Raw genomic sequence first — 18557 nt, 5'->3', positions numbered from 1 at the left:
TCACCCAGACTGGAGTGCAGTGGAGCGATCTCAGCTCACTGCAACCTCCACCTCCTGGGTTCAAGTAATTCTTGTGTTTCAGCCTCCTAAGTAGCTGGGATTACAGGTAACCACCACCACAGCCAGATAATTTTTGTATTTTTAGTAGAGACAGGGTTTCACCATGTTGGTCAGGCTGGTTTTGAACTCCTGACCTCAGGTGATCCACCTGCCTTGGCCTCCCAAAGTGCTGTGGTTACATGCGTGAGCCACCACGCCCGGCCATGCCATAACTTTCTTCCATTCATCCTACTAGCTTTCCATCAAGACTGAGTAGAGAAAGATGAACAAATTGAGATTAAACCCTTTTAAGATAGTTTTGTAATTCCTGAATGAAGAAAATTATAAAAATTTAGCAATTAATAAGTTCTGCAGAAATATGAGAGAACTCCAGTTCTTCATGTTACTCTTCTAGAAAACCAAGTTATGGTTCTAAGATGTACCCCTCCACCCTAATTCTCCCCTGGCATGATCAAATAATATTTTTGTAAATGGATAAGTCAACGACATAATCAATAAGCTAAGTTATAAGCAGGTGAAAATTTGTAGGCTTGATAAAAAAATCTCAGGTGATTGATCTGTTCTCACACTGCTAATAAAGACATACCCAAGACTGGGTAATTTATAAAGAAAAGAGGTTTAATGGACTCACAGTTCCACATGGCTGGGGAGACCTCACAATCATGGCAGAAGGCGAATGAAGAGCAAAGCCACACCTTACATGACAGCAGGCAAGAGAGCTTGTGCAGAGAAACTCTCGTTTATAAAAGCATCAGATCTCCTGAGACTTATTCTCTACCATGAGAACAGTATGGGGAAACCATCCCCATGATTCAATTTACCTCTACCTGGCCCCGCCCTCGGCACATGGGGATTATAATTCAAGGTGAGATTTGGGTGGTGGGGATACAGCCAAACCACATCATCAGGCTCATCAGTACATGTTAAAATAAGGTAATATGAAATACTCAATCTTAAAAAAAAATGCAGCACCAAGACCTCTGTGATAATCCTATTTTAAAAAACAGTTACAATTTTAGTTACAATGTTTCCCTTTTGAGAAAGCATTTTCTGCATAACTTTTAATGTACTGTTGATGAGCACAATTCAACAAAACTGAGATAAATATTTGCAGAAGTCCTGCAAGATGAAAAGCATAGAGTTAGATGCTATAGAGGATAATTGTACTTCAGGATGAGTAAGGACCCACACTTGACCTCAAATAAATTAACTTTAAATAGAGTGGATGAGTCACGTGCAGAATGTAAGAATGCTAAAAGGTCAAGGTAACTAACAAAAAGGAACATGTGGGGATTCTTAAGAAGGAAATAAAATATTAGTTGACTCAGGAAAGGCTGAAAGGAGTAAGTTTTCCTTGAATGGTCTTTGAAGAGTTCCCTTCACTACGTCCTAGTACTGAGGCTAGGGTGTCACAGGAAATAGAAAGATATGGAGATCAAGAATCTTCTCTACTCTTATAGGATTGGCTGAAAGAAGATTTTCTTACCAGGATGTAATATAATAACATTTAAGGGTTCATGAAGTCAGAGAGACAAAGGCTTGAATATCCCAGCTCCGTCTCTCTCACTAAGGGTCAAGTTGCTTATCCTTTTAACACCTCAGTGTCTCTATCAGTAAAATGATAAGAATTTTTCCTACCTGAGTGGGAGAAGAAAATGACGTAATCCATTTATAGGGACACGCTTGGTATCTGGCACACAGAAAGTACTGAATATGACCAGTTGGTCAATGATGATGGCAATGATGATGGTGGTAGTGTTGGTATTGATGTGGCCTGCCCAGAGCTAGCTCTGACTGGGAGGACAGATTAAAGACTTCTGGGCTCCTGAGGCTTTTCATATAAGTGACACTTGACAAATGTAAACAGGTTGTCCAAAAGTTCATGTGCAATTTAAGAAAAGGAAGGATCTCAGAGTTGTTCAACTACTTACTAATAATATGAGTTATTATAAGCAGTTATGGCAGCTCACATTTATTGAGCACTTGCATGTGCCTAGTACTTTAGAAGGACTTATTCATTGTTCACAACAACAGTATGCAGTATGTCCTAATATCTTTATTTCTTTCTTTCAGAGGTAGACACAAGCTTAGAGAGGTTACAATAAACACCTAAGTTTCCCTGTCAGTATGTGCTGGAAAGGAGTTAAAATTCAGTCTGTCCAGCTTGGTCTCAATTACTAAACTATGTAATTAAGCATTTTGCCATTGCCTGATTTTCCTTCTGATGTGTGACTATTTCACTCAATCCCCTAGGTGAACAAGAGATAAAATAATCTCTCTTTCACCCTGCTTTGCCTTAACATCCAACTTCCCTTCTCCAAACAGGAATTGTTTCAATGGGCAGCAACAAATGCCAGGGACTGGACCAACCTCAGAGATGACTAGGGGTCAGGTACTACCATAGGCAAAAGCTCTGTGACAACCCTGCCCTTGTACAGGGTGCATGACAGGAATGGGAGTTAGGGGATAATGGAATAAGGCTAGGAAAGACAGTACCTGACATGCCAAAAATACTGACACTAATACTATTAATAATAAATAACAGAACTCACTGTGCTGTAGGCATTGTATTAAGCGCTTGACATGAAGAACCTCATTTAACACTGAAAACAGGCCTATGCGGACGAATCTATTGTTATCATTATTTCACTATTGGGGATAGTGAGGTCCTGATAATCAGGTAAATTGCTCAAGCTCACATGGTTAGCAAGTGGAAAGCAGGAATTTGAACTATGTTCAGCACCTGCACTCTTAACCACTATGCTATATTGTATATATAGTTATATTACCGGCCAGTCACGGTGGCTCAAGCCTGTAATCCCAGCACTTTGGGAGGCCAAGACCGATGTATCACCTGAGGTTGGGAGTTCGGGACCAGCCTGGCCAATATGGTGAAATCCCATCTCCACTAAAAATACAAAAAATTAGCCAGGCCTGGTGGTGGGTGCCTGTAATCCCAGCTACTCAGGAGACTGAGGTGGGAGAATCGCTTGAACCTGGGAAGTGGAGGTTGCAGTGAGCTGAGATTGCACCACTGCACTCTAGGGTATGACGCAGCAAGACTCCGTCATCTCAAAAAAATGTTGGTGGGAGTATAAATTAGTTCAACCATTGTGGAAGACAGCAAGGTGATTCCTCAAGGATCTAGAAGCAGAAATACCATCTGACCCAGCAATCCCATTACTGGGTATATACACAAAGGATTATAAATCATTCTACTGTAAAGACACATGCACACATATGTTTATTGCAGCACTGTTTACAATAGCAAAGACTTGCAACAACCCAAATGCCCATCAATGATAGACTGGATAAAGAAAATGTGCCACATATACACCATAGAACACTATATAGCCATAAAAAAGGATGAGTTCATGTCCTTTGCAGGGACATGGATGAAGTTGGAAACCATCATTCTCAGCAAACTAACACAGGAACAGGAAACCAAACACCACATGTTCTCACTCATAAGTGGGAGTTGAACAATAAGAACATAGGGACACAGGGAGGGGAACATCACACACTGGGGCCTGTTAGGGGGTGGGGGGCCTAGGGGAGGGATAGCATTAGGAGAAATACCTAATGTAGATGAAGAGCTGATGGATGCGGCAAACCACCATGGCACGTGTATACCTTTGTAACAAACCTGAACATTCTGCACATGTATCCCAGCATTTAAAGTATAATTTTTTAAAAAATTACAACGATCTTTTCCCATAAGCCATTCTGGCACTCCAGACTTAAATAATCCATGAAACAGAGAGAGAGTGAGATCAAGGCAGACAAAGAGCAAGATTGAGAATGAGAGAGAGAGAGAGAGAGAGAGAATGTGAGCATGCAAGCTTGGAGAGTGGAAGTTGAGGAAATGGCATCATTTCAAAACAATGTACTTTGCCTCATATAATAGAGTTTTTGTGATAATCTTCTCAATGAAACAGGTTGCAATGATTAGCATCTAAGTATGTCCCTCCTCATAAGGATGGCAGGACAGCATTTTTTACCTTTAGCTCAACTGTTTCAGAAAGTGTGGTCCCAGTAGACATACAAACTAGTGGGTCTTTCACGCCTCCCAAATCCAAAAGTAACATTTCATTTCCATGTCTCTTTCTATAGTTCCACTCTTCTCATGCCTATCATTCATTTACCTGCCTGTTTTTTCTTGATTTCTATACAGAAAGATGCTAAGTCTGGGTTCTCTGATATGGAAAGGGGTGGAGGAGTGGGAGCTATGGTGCCTCAATGGTTTGGGGATTTGTTTTTTTAGTCTTAATTTTATTATGCCAACTCTACTGAACTTAATTATGGTAAATACAGAATTACACAATTACCCTCTGTTCCGTTCTTCAGAAGCTATATTTTGATAAAATTTACTACACGCTGCTTTCCCCCTGAACACTAGAAATGGATGTGTGTTGATATAAAATGTGTTATAATTACAATTAAAATATAGCTTACATAATGATAGTGTTAAAATAAAATTATAGATGTGTCGAGACAACATGGTCATGCATTTTTATTGTAAGTACATGCTTAGACCAATATCTGGTAACCAAAGGAAAAGGGAACAGAATTTTGGTTAAGCCACAAAAGCTGTTTAATGGTTTTCAAATAACTAAAGGGAGCTTACAATCTATGAGATAAAATTTCCCCATCATATTTTTAATTTAAAAATTCAAGGAGGCCGGGCGCGGTGGCTCAAGCCTGTAATCCCAGCACTTTGGGAGGCCGAGACGGGCGGATCACGAGGTCAGGAGATCGAGACCATCCTGGCTAACATGGTGAAACCCCGTCTCTACTAAAAAATACAAAAAACTAGCCGGGCGAGGTGGCGGGCGCCTGTAGTCCCAGCTACTTGGGAGGCTGAGGCAGGAGAATGGCGTAAACCCGAGAGGCGGAGCTTGCAGTGAGAACAAAAAAAAAAAAAAAAATTCAAGGAAATACATGAAATACCTGGAGAAATTGTTGAAAGTAAGTATGCATATGCACATTTTAAGATAAGCCCCTTATTTTTTTCTTAAATACCTGTGTAACTACCTAAATTTCATCATGTGTATCAGTGATGACAAATTTTCAACTAAGTTTAATGAAGAGCATAAAATAATAATAATAGTGTATTATTGCATTAACTAAGTAGTTCAGAATTGATTCTCATTAAAGAGCCACCCTATCACAACTAACTTAAACCTTACAAAATATGGTTGCAATTACAACATGAGGGAGAAACATAGGAAACTGAAATGTTTCTTCTAAATGTTTATAGTTATGGTGTGTGACCAGAATAATTGTGTCACAAATATTATTAAAATAATAAGATATCGTTTTGTTCAGCTTTACTGCAGAAACAAACGACAGGAATTTCTTTTCATTTCAGATAATTATTTTTCACTAATTGCTCAGTGTTTTTAGAACCTACAGTGCTAATTCCATTTCCTCATTTAATCTTTAAAATAACCCTTTCTGATCATTATTCTTAATATCTCCATTTTACACAATGTAGCTCTAGTTCAGATCTTTCTTCAGACCTGCAGACTTCTGGAAACTTCTGTCTCCAAAACTCATCCTTAACCCCTAACCCTGTTCCACCTCAATCTTTTCAATTTCAGATGATAATAATCTCACCTTTCCAGTTGCCCAGGCCCAAAATCTTGGGTTAAGGGGTCGCGATCTCATTCTTTCTTTCACAGCCCACATTCTGTCTGCCTGGAAATCCTGTTTCAACCTTCAAAATGTACTCCTTCTTAGAAGCTCAAGCCACCAAACCATCGATCCTACCTGGAAATGCCTCCTCTCTGTTCTCTGTGATTCTACTCTTTGCCCTTACCGTCAATACCACAGAGGGTTATCCTTTTCAAACAAGAGATAGTTCATCTCATACCTCTGCTAAAATCCTACCACTAGCTGCCTACAGAGTAAATGACAAAATGCCTGCGACAGCCCTGCGTGAACTAGCCCCATCACATCTGTGACCTCAAGACCTCCTGCTGTCCCTTCTTCCTCCTTGACTCTACTCAGCCACAATGGCTTCCACAATATTCCTCAAACATGCCAGGCCCATTTTTTGCCTTGGAGTTTTGGCACTGGTCATTCCTACTCCCAGGGAGTGGTCTTCCCCTAAATACACTGTGCCAACTCCCTCACTTCAGGTCTTTGCTCAATTGTCACCTCATCAAATCTACCCTATTACCGTACTTAAAAGTAGAGGTCACATTTACAGCCCCTAGCACTACCAACCCAACAATCTTCAGCAAGTTCCACACTCTTTTCCTTATCCCATAATGTTCACCAACTTGTAACATCTATAGGATGTATTTATAACATCCATCTGTTTTCACACATGACAGTGTAAGCTGAGACAGAGAGGAGGGAGGAAGGGGGGGAAAAGGGAGAGAAGAGAGGGAGAAGGAAAAAAAAAAGAGGAAAGGAGAGACAGAGAAAGCTTTCACTTTTTTACTGAGGTGTCCAAGCACTTAGAAAAGTGCACATGGAAGGTGCTTAATAAATATTTCTAAGAAAAATAAAGATAAGGAAAGAAGGAGGAAAGCTTGTAAGTGTAAGTAACTTTCCCAAAGCTCTGCAGATAGAAAGGGTCCGCAATGGAATTCAGGCTTGAGGCTGCCAGACTTCCACTGCTCTTAGCCTTTCTGTGAAGTCCATGGAATTCGTTATTTCCTTTAATTAGTTCTATAAAAATTTTAACTCCACTGAGCAATGTCACTAAAATGTTCTGTGTGTGTGTGTGTGTGTATCTCTCACTCTCTATCTCTGTCACTGTTCTTTTTTGCTCTTTCTCTCTCTCTCTATATATATAGATGTAAATTATATATATATGTAAATTTTCAATTTAGCAGAAGAAACAGAGAAGAGTGTAATACAGCATAACTATTTTGGTAATTTAACAGCAAAATTCAAAATTAGCAATAATGATTATTTAAGCAATATTGACACTTGATGTCCATCTAGTAACTTTAACATAGCTTGTAAATTTATTAAACATGCTAATCTCAGTGCTAAAATATTTCCATGCATATTTCATGCAATCCTTGCAATTACTCTATCAGACAGGTACATTTTTCTTATACCCATTCCAAAGGTAAGAAAATTGGTGAAAGATGTGGTACCTTTTTGATCAACGTCAGACAGGCAGTAAGTGGAGGCTATGGATTTCAATCCGGGCCTGTCTTACTTCAGAATTTGATTCTTAACCCCTACATGGAAACTCTGATAATTCCTTTGATAGAGTGTGTGTTTTCTCCTGGGAAACCTTCCCCCGATGTCTGCATGAGCTAGCACCTTCAGAACATAGTCAAGTTTAAACCATGAACTAAAGAGCACTTTAAAAATGGAAATATTTTTATTTACACAATAATGCAGAAGACTACACTGAGCCCTTTAAGTGACTTTCTTGCTACTTTCCATCAAGAATAAAAGAAAGAGTCAGCAGCCATGGAATGACAAAAGCACAACACCCAAAGATGGAGAATTCTGCAAATGACCAATTATAAAACTATTAAGCTTCAGCTCTTTTACAGCAAGAGGCAAAATAACCCATTAAACTGAAAACTCTCCTACCCTTCCCTCCACGGGCCACACAAACATTAACGTTGCATTTATTAGGATGTATTTCCTGTGCTCTATCAAGCTGACTTTTAGCAATTGTATTAATACAGTCCTCTCACTCTGCACATATATCTGAATGATGGATTTCCTCACTTGAGGTTTGTAGAAAGAGTGGAGTGAATGAAATAAAGTTTAGAAAGAGCCATCATGATCTGTAATGGTGGGTACTGAATCAAGACAAAATGAAACATCTTTTCTCATTTATTTGAATGAAAAGTCTACTGTATATTTATTTCCTGCCTACGGGGCTACTTGTTGCATAATGGAGAACAAGCATTTTTTTATTTGGAGGTAAGGGTTTGTGTGCTCAAGTTTCTATGGGCCTACAAAGTTAATCTTGTTTTAGGATTAAAATAAAACATACATTTCTGTAAATAGATACGGTTAAGCAATCAGCAACTGTAATGTCTTTAAACCACTATAAATTCAGGATAGGAATATCTGCAATTACTTTAAGCATTTATGCATTTGTGCAACAATTGAGCAGTATACATAGTGGTTTGTTGTCAGACAAAATTAAGTTTGAATCCAGACTTTGCCACTTACCAGCTATGTGACTTCAGGCTACGAAAATAACTTTTCTTAGCTGAACAACAGGGATAAGAATATGTACATTGCAGGACTACTGTGAGAACTAAATGAAATGAAGTACTTTTAGCACATGGCACAGTGGCTCATAGTAAGGACTCAAATTATTATTATGGTTACTACTACTTTTATTGAAAAAAGATTAGAAAGTCTGTTTGCATAAAATGTGATATATATCCTATATCATTGAAATTTCATATATTTGATTTTTGACTTTATAATCTAATAATGTGATTCAGAAAACATTTAGTCGTAAATATAGTTGAAAGCAGGTTACTTGTCAAACATGGAAATATAATATGAAGAAGGTTGACTCAACACTCTTTCAGACAGATATTTACCTGTACATAGATTTTATTGTTTTGATTTTTTAATTGCAGAAAACATATATATTGACTATGTCAATTCACAAAAGGTCCATTAATTAACCAGACTGACTATATGTTGCATAAATATCATTTTACATAGAGATCATATATGCATTTTAGTGGTTGGGAAATGTTTGCAGCTGTTTTTAATTGTCTACTTAATGTAAAAAGGAACAAGAAGCAGAGTTAGGCTTGTTGCTTACTGTAGAGTGACCCAGGAGTTTAATGTACTTTGTATTCCATTATACTATGAAAATGTTTCTGTGCCCTAGGGATATCAACAAAAGATTTGCTTTAATGAAAGGAACCAAGTATGGGTCCAAAGCTTTCAAATAGGAGGCCTATATATCCTGCAGTTTACATAAGAAGTGTCCGCCTTCTCTCTCAACTGCATCAAGACAGGGAAGATGTGATCACAAAGGCTGAAAGCAATTACAGTAAATGTTGGGAAGAGAAGGACATCGAGTTTTGAATGTCCCAAAGCTGAGCTAAAAGAATTATGTTTAAAGTAAAGAAAGTGTTATCTACAGCAAGGTTTTTCACTCAATGAATGCCAGTCAGTGAACCTTACATTAATGTAGAAAATCAGCTGTTTTTGCTATAATGCTTTCAACTGCACATGGCTAAAATCAAACTCAAAATAGTAAAAAGAAATGTATTTCAAAGAATAACACGTCCTAGAAACTCACAGACACATCTAGATTTGGATATAGTTGAATGTAGGAGTTCCAGAATATCATCAGGGCTCCCCCTCTCTCCCACCACTCAGCCCTACTCACGTCTCCTTGACTATACGCTACAGAAAGTTGCTCCTTGTGTTGGATGGCCACTGGGAGCCCCAGAATCACATCTCCCCAGCTTAAAAATTCCAGAGAGAGGAGATAATGTTCTCGTTCATCTCTGAGAGAAACATCTTGGGGAAGATTCTAATTGGCCTGGATGAGGTCAAATGATGACAAAGGAACCAATCACCTGCTTTGCTTGACCTGGGCCACATACTTCATCCCTGGGACCAGGAAGATAGGCGGGATGTCATCATTTCTCAGTTTGGGGAGAGAAAGGTCTGATATTTTTCCAAGATGAATGAGAATACTACATGGAGATACAAAAGCTGTAGCTTGCTGCTACTGTAAATTCCACAGTTCTCACTCCCTGCCTTGTGTCTTATGAACATGCAGTAAGCTGACCTGAGAGATCATTTTCCCTACCAGCAGCCTTGATATATATTATTGAGAAGTTAATTGTAAAATAATATAGAAGCAGTCTGAATATAGAAATTAACTTGACTAGTAATGACCAAGACAGCTGTATGAAAATATATTTTAAAAGTTCCTACAAACTCACCAAAAGTGGGAGCTGGAAATGCAAAGACAGTTTTGACAAGAGAAAGTTTTTTTCCAAGCTAAACAAAAAAGATTACAGACTTTTAGAAACCACATTTTTAAAGAAAAAAAAAAATCAGATAAGGAAAATGAGGCCTAGAAAAAGTAAGAGATTTATTTAGGGTAACTTAGCCAGTTAACGGCAGGATTGAGACTAAAACACACCGTATAATCCAAGTATGGTCTTTTAAACCTATGATATAACCTGTATATATGTAAGAAATACAGCACTTGTCATTTGTTAATCTCCAAATGTTCATGAAGTTGAAGCAAATGTATTTACTGTTTCAAGTATTCTTAAAGAGAAGAATGCCCGAAGACATCTTAATTGCATGGGTGTGTATACACGAAATACACGTGGAGATGTCTTCAAATATAATATGTGCATGTCTTCATTCCTTCCCTCTGCTCTTTTAAAAAATGCCCCTTTAAAAGTTTCCCACTCACCATCTGTTAGGTAAATTTCCTAAAACACAGTAAATGTGGAGGCAGAGATTGTTATAGAGACTATTTCAAACGGCAGTGACACCTATACTTAGGAAATTATAAAAAAGCGTAGGTTAAAGTTGTTTTTTTAATAAATTTCACCACTGTAGTAATACCACACCACCCTATGTGCTCAGCGCGATGGGATTACATAAGATGGAGAGAGAGAAAATGAAAAAAAAAATCTAGGTATTTATGTATAAAATATTATCCCAAAAGTTTGATATTACATTCAAATTTCAATTAACAGAAGGAAAACATTGACACATTTACTAAAGCATTTCATTTATGGTATAAGGTCCACAGACTTAGATTTGCGTTATGCTCCAACAAGGGTAGAGTTGACCACTTTTTCCAGCTACTTGCTTTGGGAGAAAAAAAAATCCACCTGCCTGAATCAGATGCCATTCAATTCCAAGTCTACAGCATAGGCCATGTCACTACACATGAAATATTATTCATTCAGAGTTAGGATGTAGCAAGAGTAATTTATACTCTGGGAGTGTTTGCTCTCAAGTCAATAACAGAGAAGCCTTGAATAAAAGTGTTCCCATTACTTTCTGCTATAATATATCTTACTTATTGCCCATAAAACAGTGGTCAGAGGAGATTTATCTATTGGTCACCATATTATATAACCTCTCCACTTTAAGCCATCCCAACTCTGTGATGATTTTTTAAAAATATGTTACTTATAGTCAATATTAATTTATCTTTAATCTTTCTTAGCTTTAGAAAAGTATTATTTTGCACAAGCTTAGGAACAAATCTCCAGAAATTCCTCCCTGATGTTTCTTTGAGGCTGAAAATGCATTGCAGGGCAGTTGCAGTGATTTAATTCTAGTTGGCAGAGCCCTGGCCACACACTAATTTCATTAGCCTCGAATTCCTGGATTGATTTGAAGACCCACTGGATGTGATTCCCGTCCTCAGACATGTCATTTACTAACCCACTCAGTGTGTAAAGAGAGGAGAGAAAGAGGACTTGCTAAGCTCATATCTTCAATCTGGTACCCCAGCAGTCAAATGAAAATTCGAAGTCAGAGACACCATTTACATTTGAGTAGTCCATTCTTGCCCAGGTCCAAATTTTCAGGAAGGAACTTTATTCCTGACTTTGCTGGGGGCAGCAGCATTTGTTACATCTATGACCATTTCATTTCTCGCTCCTTCTCTGCAGTGCTCAGCACCTCCCATTTAAGTCCCTAAGTATTCCCTCTCCTAGCCTACAGGCTTATCTCACTATAAATGTATATCTCAAGTGATCAGTTTGGCATGGTCCCTACAGCAACCTGCAGGGACCAGAGGAAAAAAGAAAACTCAAACCACCGGAAAGCTAGGAATTCAATCATTTGGAGGAGTTTCTTTTAAATAGGACAATCTTAATTGAACTGAACCTTGCGATCTCACAGGAGATTCACTATGTCCTTTTTCTCTCCCTCTAAGTGTGCTTTGAACAATGGGTATGTGTATCATTATTCTCTCTTACTCATTTTGCAGGCTTATAGAAACTAGAAAACTGGGGACTGGAATTACACGACAGGAGCTTCTAAGATCACACGCAAAAAGGGTTACTGGAAGAGATTGTTGGTATATGAAATACATATTCCAACATGGGCAGTGATTAACCAGGACACATACAAATCAACTGTTTTATCTAGCTTGCACGCATCCCAAGCTACAAGTTGGTGCATTCCTCAGACTACCAGCCTCTTCTCAATAAGTGCAGGTGAAAACCAGGGGCTCTTTCTCCCTCAGCTATTCAATCCAACATGAATAGCTGCAATTTACAAATTAGAGGCAAATGACAGTATTTTCTCCGAATGGTTTTACTCCCAAGCCATAATGCTAACGCTAACATTGGGTTCCTTCCTCCTCAGCTCAGGGAATGGAGAAAAATAATGTAAGACCAGCCCTCCGCCTCCCCCGCCAACTTTTTAACCCCTAGCAAGTTGCCTCAGGTTCACACACCAGAGGAGGAATCAGCTCCCCCTGGAATCTTTTTCAGGAAACACAGTCCCTTAGCCTAGTCTGTAATCCCTTTCTTGACTTTAACATTTCACTCTTTTTTCAGACAGAGACAGGCTCATCTGCAGTACTGCCCAGGTGAGTGAACAAACAGGCAAAATAATTTTACAATGCTAAACACAAAATATTTTGTGCCTTTAATCCCAGGGGCTAACAGGGAAAACACTGTCACCTCCCCCAGCTCCCAGTGGTTCTCAGGTAATGTCTCTGACATCCTTTCCCACCTGCACTGCTACTGCAACTTGTCTAGCTTTAAGCTCAATGATGAAGGAAGCACTCTGGGTTTCAGCTACAAGCCAGGTTCTTCCCAAAAGCAAGGAACTCAGAGTGATGGCTAGCCCCAGAACACTTTTGGGTTTGCAAGCCTCCAAGGATTTCCATGATGGCACTCAGGAAGTGTCAGAGGGGCTATGCAAGCTGCAGCCTTGGATGGGCACTCCTCTTTCCTGAATGCAAACTTCACACTCCTGGAGGTGATGTGGTGACAGCCTGGGTCTCACAGAGTCCCCTTCTGAAGCCCAACACCTTTAGGGTAAGCACTTGAGAGGGGCCAGTTCTCTAGATATGAGGAGCATAAAGGTGCCAGGATCGGCATGTACATCTGCGGAAGAGATTAGCTGGGTTTGGGTACCACTAGCCAGGTAGAGAGCCGCTATGCATTGGGAAAGGGTCATTTTAATACTGAGATGAACCAAGAACTTGGGAGTGAAGACAGAGGAGGAAAGGAGACAGAGGTTGAAAGGGAGAGAAAAAATAGAGAGAGAGAGAGAGAAAAAAAAAAAACAAAAAAACCAGCAAGGAGACAGAGACAGAAAGAGAGAGTGATGCACATATAGGGAAAGACAGACAGGAGGGAACCTACAATCACAGAGACCCTGAAACTCAATTTCCAAACCCCAAAGCCACTAATTCCTACCCAATGCAGCTCAGGAGCCATGGGGCAGAGACTGCTGGAGCAGGAGGCGAGAGAACACTGCGGTAGAACCCACCGCTCAGCGGCCCCGGATCCGCCTTCCTCCCATTTTTTCTCTGTCTCCCTCCGGGCACCGGAGCAGGAGGACCACGGAGCCCTGCTCCACGCACCCCTCTGCCTCCCAACGGGCGCCTTCATGCCTCGCTCCGGGAATCGTCCTCCAAGCCGAGGATTTGGCTTGGGGTCTGCGTCAGGGAGATAGTGGGTGATGGGGGGGAGGAGGGAGGAGGCAGGGAGAGCGATTTTGTTTCGCAGTTAGCATGAGCTCATCCCTGGGCTGAGGTCTGAAGTGGCAGGAGTGGAAAGCTGATCGCCCAGCTCCGGCCAGTGGCAGGATCGCAAATGTAATTTAGACGGTGCAAAATATTGCCTGGAGCAAACCAACTGGGGGTCACGTCTGCAGGCAGCATCTCTCCACCTGAGGAAGGTCCCAGTACCTCGCGCCCTGGGCTCTTGCGGAGGCTGGCTACAGGTCGGGAAATCGACCCGAGGGAGATGGGGACTTAACATCCATATCTAGGTTAAGACCGAGCCCTCGATTTAAGAAGTGCCTCCTTAAGGTTGTCTCCAAATTTTCCAAGGGAGTGCAGGTTGGCAGGCTGGCTTGGGGGTGGGAAGCTGGGGAGTTGGGAAATGCCCGGTTTCGAGGCATCGTCTCATCTTTCCTATTCCATTCGCCTAACCAGCTCTCCTAGGAGCCCGGCACTTTTACGAGCCTGTTTTCGGACCATATTTCACCCTAATGCAAACCCATTTAAATCATCGCCTTGTTTTTCGCAGATTGCTTCTTGTAAATGGGGCCATAAATCCAGGATGTCAAGCCGCATGGAGTGGAGCGTGGACAGGGGGGAGATGGAAGGGAAATAAATCAAGCAGGGAAGGTATCTCCTCGGGCGGGGTGGGAGGGATTCGGCAGGATCTCCAGGGTGGAAATGAGAGAAGGCTGACCTGACCCGAACCACCGGAGTCCAAGCCAGCTTTTAGGGTTAAGGGCTCAGGTAGCCACGGTGTGCTCCGCCCCGGAGGGAGCGCCCCCCTACCTGGAAGAGCCTCAGGATGTTGGCTACCATGATGGAGACCGAACTCCCCGAAGCCCCAATCACTCCAACTACTTTCTCCGGCTTGACGAAAACCGGGGGTTCGCCGTTGGTGCAGCGCACGTCGGAGGTGTCCTTCTGGATGAGCGCCTGGACGAAAGTGAGCGACTGTTCGAGCGCGTAAGTGTCCCTGGAACAAGTGTCCAGGATCCGCGCGCCCAGCGTCACGTTGGGCAGTAGGTTGGGATCACTGTTGATCTGGTCCAGGGCGTAAAGCATCGCTTCCAGCCTGTGGATCCCGTTCTCCCTCTTGATGTCACCGCAGGGCATTCCGCTGGGACCCTTGGCGTGCACTGGGAACAGCCCCCCGAGGGTGACGTCCCCCTCGATCCGGATTGAGTGCGGGGCGTACATCTCCTGGCCGCGCGCCGCCGCCGCCAGCGCGCACAGGAGCACCTCCAGCACGCAGCAGGGGAACTTCATCAAAGTCAGGACGCGGAGCAGCTTCCTCAGCTGGACCATGCTGCTCCGGCTGCTGCGGTGGCGGCGGCAGCGCTGGAAGGGACGGTGGTGGGCTCGCCGAGGTCCGGGCCCCTCAGGGCGAGCTCCTCCGGGAAAGCCCAGGGGCTCCTGCAGGCACGGAGGGTGGGGGAGTCCGGGGAGGGGCGACCAGAGTGGGTGAGGGGTCCCGCGCTGCCTGCCAGCCTGGGGCGCCTCGCGCTCTCGGGTTAGCCGGCCGGCGCGCCGCGCTCGCGCTCACCGGCTTGCCGCTCGCTCTCTCCAACAGCCCAGCACTGGGGAGAGGGCAGGGATTGCTATCGCTTTAAATGGTCGTTCGGCTCCCTCTCCTCCTCCTCCCACTCCCTCCCTCCCTCGCTGGCTCTCCTTCTCTCCCTACCCTTCCCAGCGCCAGCCCTCCCCACTGGTTTGCATCATCACGCAGGGAGGGGCTGCGTGCTGAGGTAAGGGGGGGAAATGGGTGGGCGGCTGGGGAATCGGGGGAGGTTTCCTCAGAATGGGAGTTTCGTGGTCCCCAGGGAATCTAGGGATTGCGCGGAGCAAGCAAGAGCCTAGCCCTCGCCCCCAACTCACTGTGGAAGCCTCCCTACCCACACCCACGTTCTGGGCACGGGAGTCATCAGCCGCGGGATGGGGCGAGGACGTCGTGCTGACTGCTCCCAAACCCTAGGTCCGGAGCCTAGGCTCTTAGACCTGGGAGAACACGAGGGAGAGGCAGAGAAACCAGTGAGGGAGGGGCGCGGGAAGACCCTAGCTAGACTCTACTCCTGAGCCGCCTGTGCTAGTTCTTGCTAAGAAAGCCACACATGCACACAGGAGCCTGATTCATGACTTAAAGACGCTTTACCCAAAGGGGTCTCCAGGGCCAGGCGCTGAGCTTGGCTGAAGGGAAACAGAAGTCAAGAGGAGACGCTAGGCATAGGAGTGCATCCTTGGTCTTCAGTAGTCACTAGAGTCAGAGCTCCGTGAACTGACGCGTTTCCCCAGCACGTCTGTGTCAAAAACCTCGGACGCATCCCTTCTCTTTACTTCGCTGCGGAGATGTAACAACTGAGAACTCCGCAGACAGCACTTTCTTCTCTAGCACTGACAGGTGTAAGTCTCCCTCCTACCTATTTCCAGAGATGCATCTGGTGCACCTGGTGATAGTTTTTGCCAGTAAGAAACAGCAGGAAAGAGGTGATGGCAGGAAGAAAAAAGAGGGGGCAGGCAGAAGTGTCCCCATTGATTGGGAATGCCTTTCTCTTTCTCTGGCTGGGGTTAGGGGGCAAAGTCAGGATGCCAGAACAGGTTGCAGTGCAATTGAGAACCTCTTTATGAACGGTGTCTCCTCCTGCAGGTCCAGACCACGTTTGGCCCATTAAAGCAACAAGTGGCTCTACTTCCAATTCAAGGAAAGCGAATGTCTGTCCTTGGGGATGGGAGTGAACTTAAGGAGGTTAAACCAACTCTTCCTGAGGCTTTCTGTTGGAGTGCAGCAAAATCATATTATACAGATTTGAGGGTGGAGAGAAAACCAGAAACAAGACTATACTTATTGTTTTTGTTGATGATGTAATGAAGAAACTTATCATTGTAGGGGGAAAAAAAAAGTCAAAAGGCACCTAGTTGGTTGTCTCTGCCACCAAATACTTGTGTGCTCTCAGCACTTCTGTTCCTCTGTCTGGGTTTTAGTTTCCCCATCTGGAAAATGATGAGATTGAATTGGATGCCCTCCAAGTTATCTTTTAACTCTCAAATCATCTGTTAAAATAGGTCATGTCCCTTTGGCCATGGTGCTCTTTTTAGGCCAATATTTTCTATTGTATTATGTGCACACCAGTTTTTGTATATCCAAAGAACACTACGAAGGTTTCCTGATATAGAGGGTTTTTGTTGTTGTTGTTATTTCCTGTCAGGGACATCCCATCAATTTTTTTTTTTTTTTTTTTTTTTTTGGATATGCCCCTCTTGCTTGTTTCAGTGTTTATGGTTTCAGGAGAACTGATCCCACTGCCTGTGATCAAGTCTTGGCTAATCAGAACATCAGATCCTTCTGGCTGTAGTGCTGTTCCAGGATGGGCAGAAAGTCCAACCAGAGCCATTCAGGGATAATCCCTGGACTTTTGCTGGGGCAGCCAGGATGGAGACATAGGGTTATCACTATCACACAGGCAATCTCTGTATAAGTCAGATAAAAAGGGGCCCCTTCCACAAAATACTTTGTTTCTCTTTTGGAAAATTGTCGTGCTATTCTGAGTTTGTCAAAAGAAGATATTTTCTGTCACCTTCCAGAAAACAGTGCTGTAATTAATATACAAATCTACTCTGTGCACAATGTGCCTGTGAATCACCTTCAGACTCAATGCCTTGCTACACAAATGCACAAGTTGAATTACCGAATGCCATGATGGCCCCTGTTCCTTCCTGCAAGTTGTGGAGCTATGAGAATATAAGCCTAAAGCTGTGCCAGGGACTTCCACAAGAACAGGGAGATATTTGAACCCCAAAGTAAGAGAGACAAATACATAGAGATAGAGATATAGATAAATAAAGAACGAGAGAGAGAGATTGAGGCTTAATTAAAACATTTGCATTCCTGGATCCAAGCATGCTTGAAGAATTGCCTCTGGACTTTTTAAATTATATAGCACTTGCTCTCTTTCCCTCGGAGCGGGCGGCGGCGGCGGCATCGGCATCGGCGGCCTGTGCAGCAATGGCCAAGATCAAGGCTCGAGATCTTCGCGGGAAGAAGAAGGAGGAGCTGCTGAAACAGCTGGACGACCTGAAGGTGGAACTGTCCCAGCTGCGCGTCGCCAAAGTGACAGGCGGTGCGACCTCCAAGCTCTCTAAGATACGAGTCGTCCGCAAATCCATCGCCCGTGTTCTCACAGTCATTAACCAGACTCAGAAAGAAAACCTCAGGAAATTCTACAAGGGCAAGAAGTACAAGCCCCTGGACCTGCGGCCTAAGAAGACACGCGCCATGCGCCGCCGGCTCAACAAGCACGAGGAGAACTTGAAGACCAAGAAGCAGCAGCGGAAGGAGCGGCTGTACCCGCTGCGGAAGTACGCGGTCAAGGCCTGAGTGGCGCGTTGTCAATAAAGCACAGCTGGCTGAGAAAAAAAAAAATAAATAAAAAATAAATTATATAGCACTTTCTTTCTGTTTGAAGACAAAAGAATCCTCTTCTAATTCACCTGTTCTAGTACACAAGACCGAAAAGGTGAAATAGCTGAACAGATACTCCGTTAGAGCAGCATCAACTCATTTGGAACAAGATATAAATAAAGTAATAGAGAGGCATACTTAGGAACACACATACTACGATCCTAGTGTTTAAGCATTAGCACCTCAGGTTGTCTTTGACAGAGACTACTATATCCTTATTTCATTTTTAAGTTCAGGCTATTTATTACAAACTTGTTGACAAAAATATTTGGAGAGTTGGAGTAACAAGTAATGTCACTTGATTTTTCACCTGCACATGTCTCGGTTCATGCCCTGTGCTTCCATTTT

At 42.9% G+C, this 18557-nt stretch overlaps 1 protein-coding gene and 1 pseudogene across 7 annotated transcripts in view; one reads left to right on the top strand and one right to left on the bottom strand.

The window, feature by feature from the left end:
* GRM7 (glutamate metabotropic receptor 7) overlaps positions 1 to 15335 on the bottom strand; it is a 902635-nt gene extending 887300 nt beyond the window's left edge. For 6 of the 7 annotated variants that reach the window (XR_012431374.1, XM_045384769.3, XM_045384772.3 and 3 more), the window contains exon 1: positions 14543 to 15335. Coding sequence is in view for 6 of the 7 variants with exons in the window: in XM_045384769.3 (XP_045240704.1) it covers positions 14543 to 15061 (519 nt within the window). In the remaining variant the exon portion in view is untranslated. Of the gene's footprint in view, positions 1 to 13445; positions 13692 to 14542 lie in introns of those variants that run through there. The other variant, XM_065538904.2, reaches the window with a different exon arrangement.
* LOC102127351 (large ribosomal subunit protein uL29 pseudogene) lies at positions 13771 to 18185 on the top strand (annotated as a pseudogene).
* The last annotated feature ends 372 nt before the right edge of the window (positions 18186 to 18557 follow it).

This window comes from Macaca fascicularis, chromosome 2 (assembly GCF_037993035.2).
Source record: "Macaca fascicularis isolate 582-1 chromosome 2, T2T-MFA8v1.1".
Taxonomy (NCBI): domain Eukaryota; kingdom Metazoa; phylum Chordata; class Mammalia; order Primates; family Cercopithecidae; genus Macaca; species Macaca fascicularis.
The sequence above is the reverse complement of the archived record's forward strand: the minus strand, read 5'-3'. Positions and strand labels throughout refer to the sequence as shown.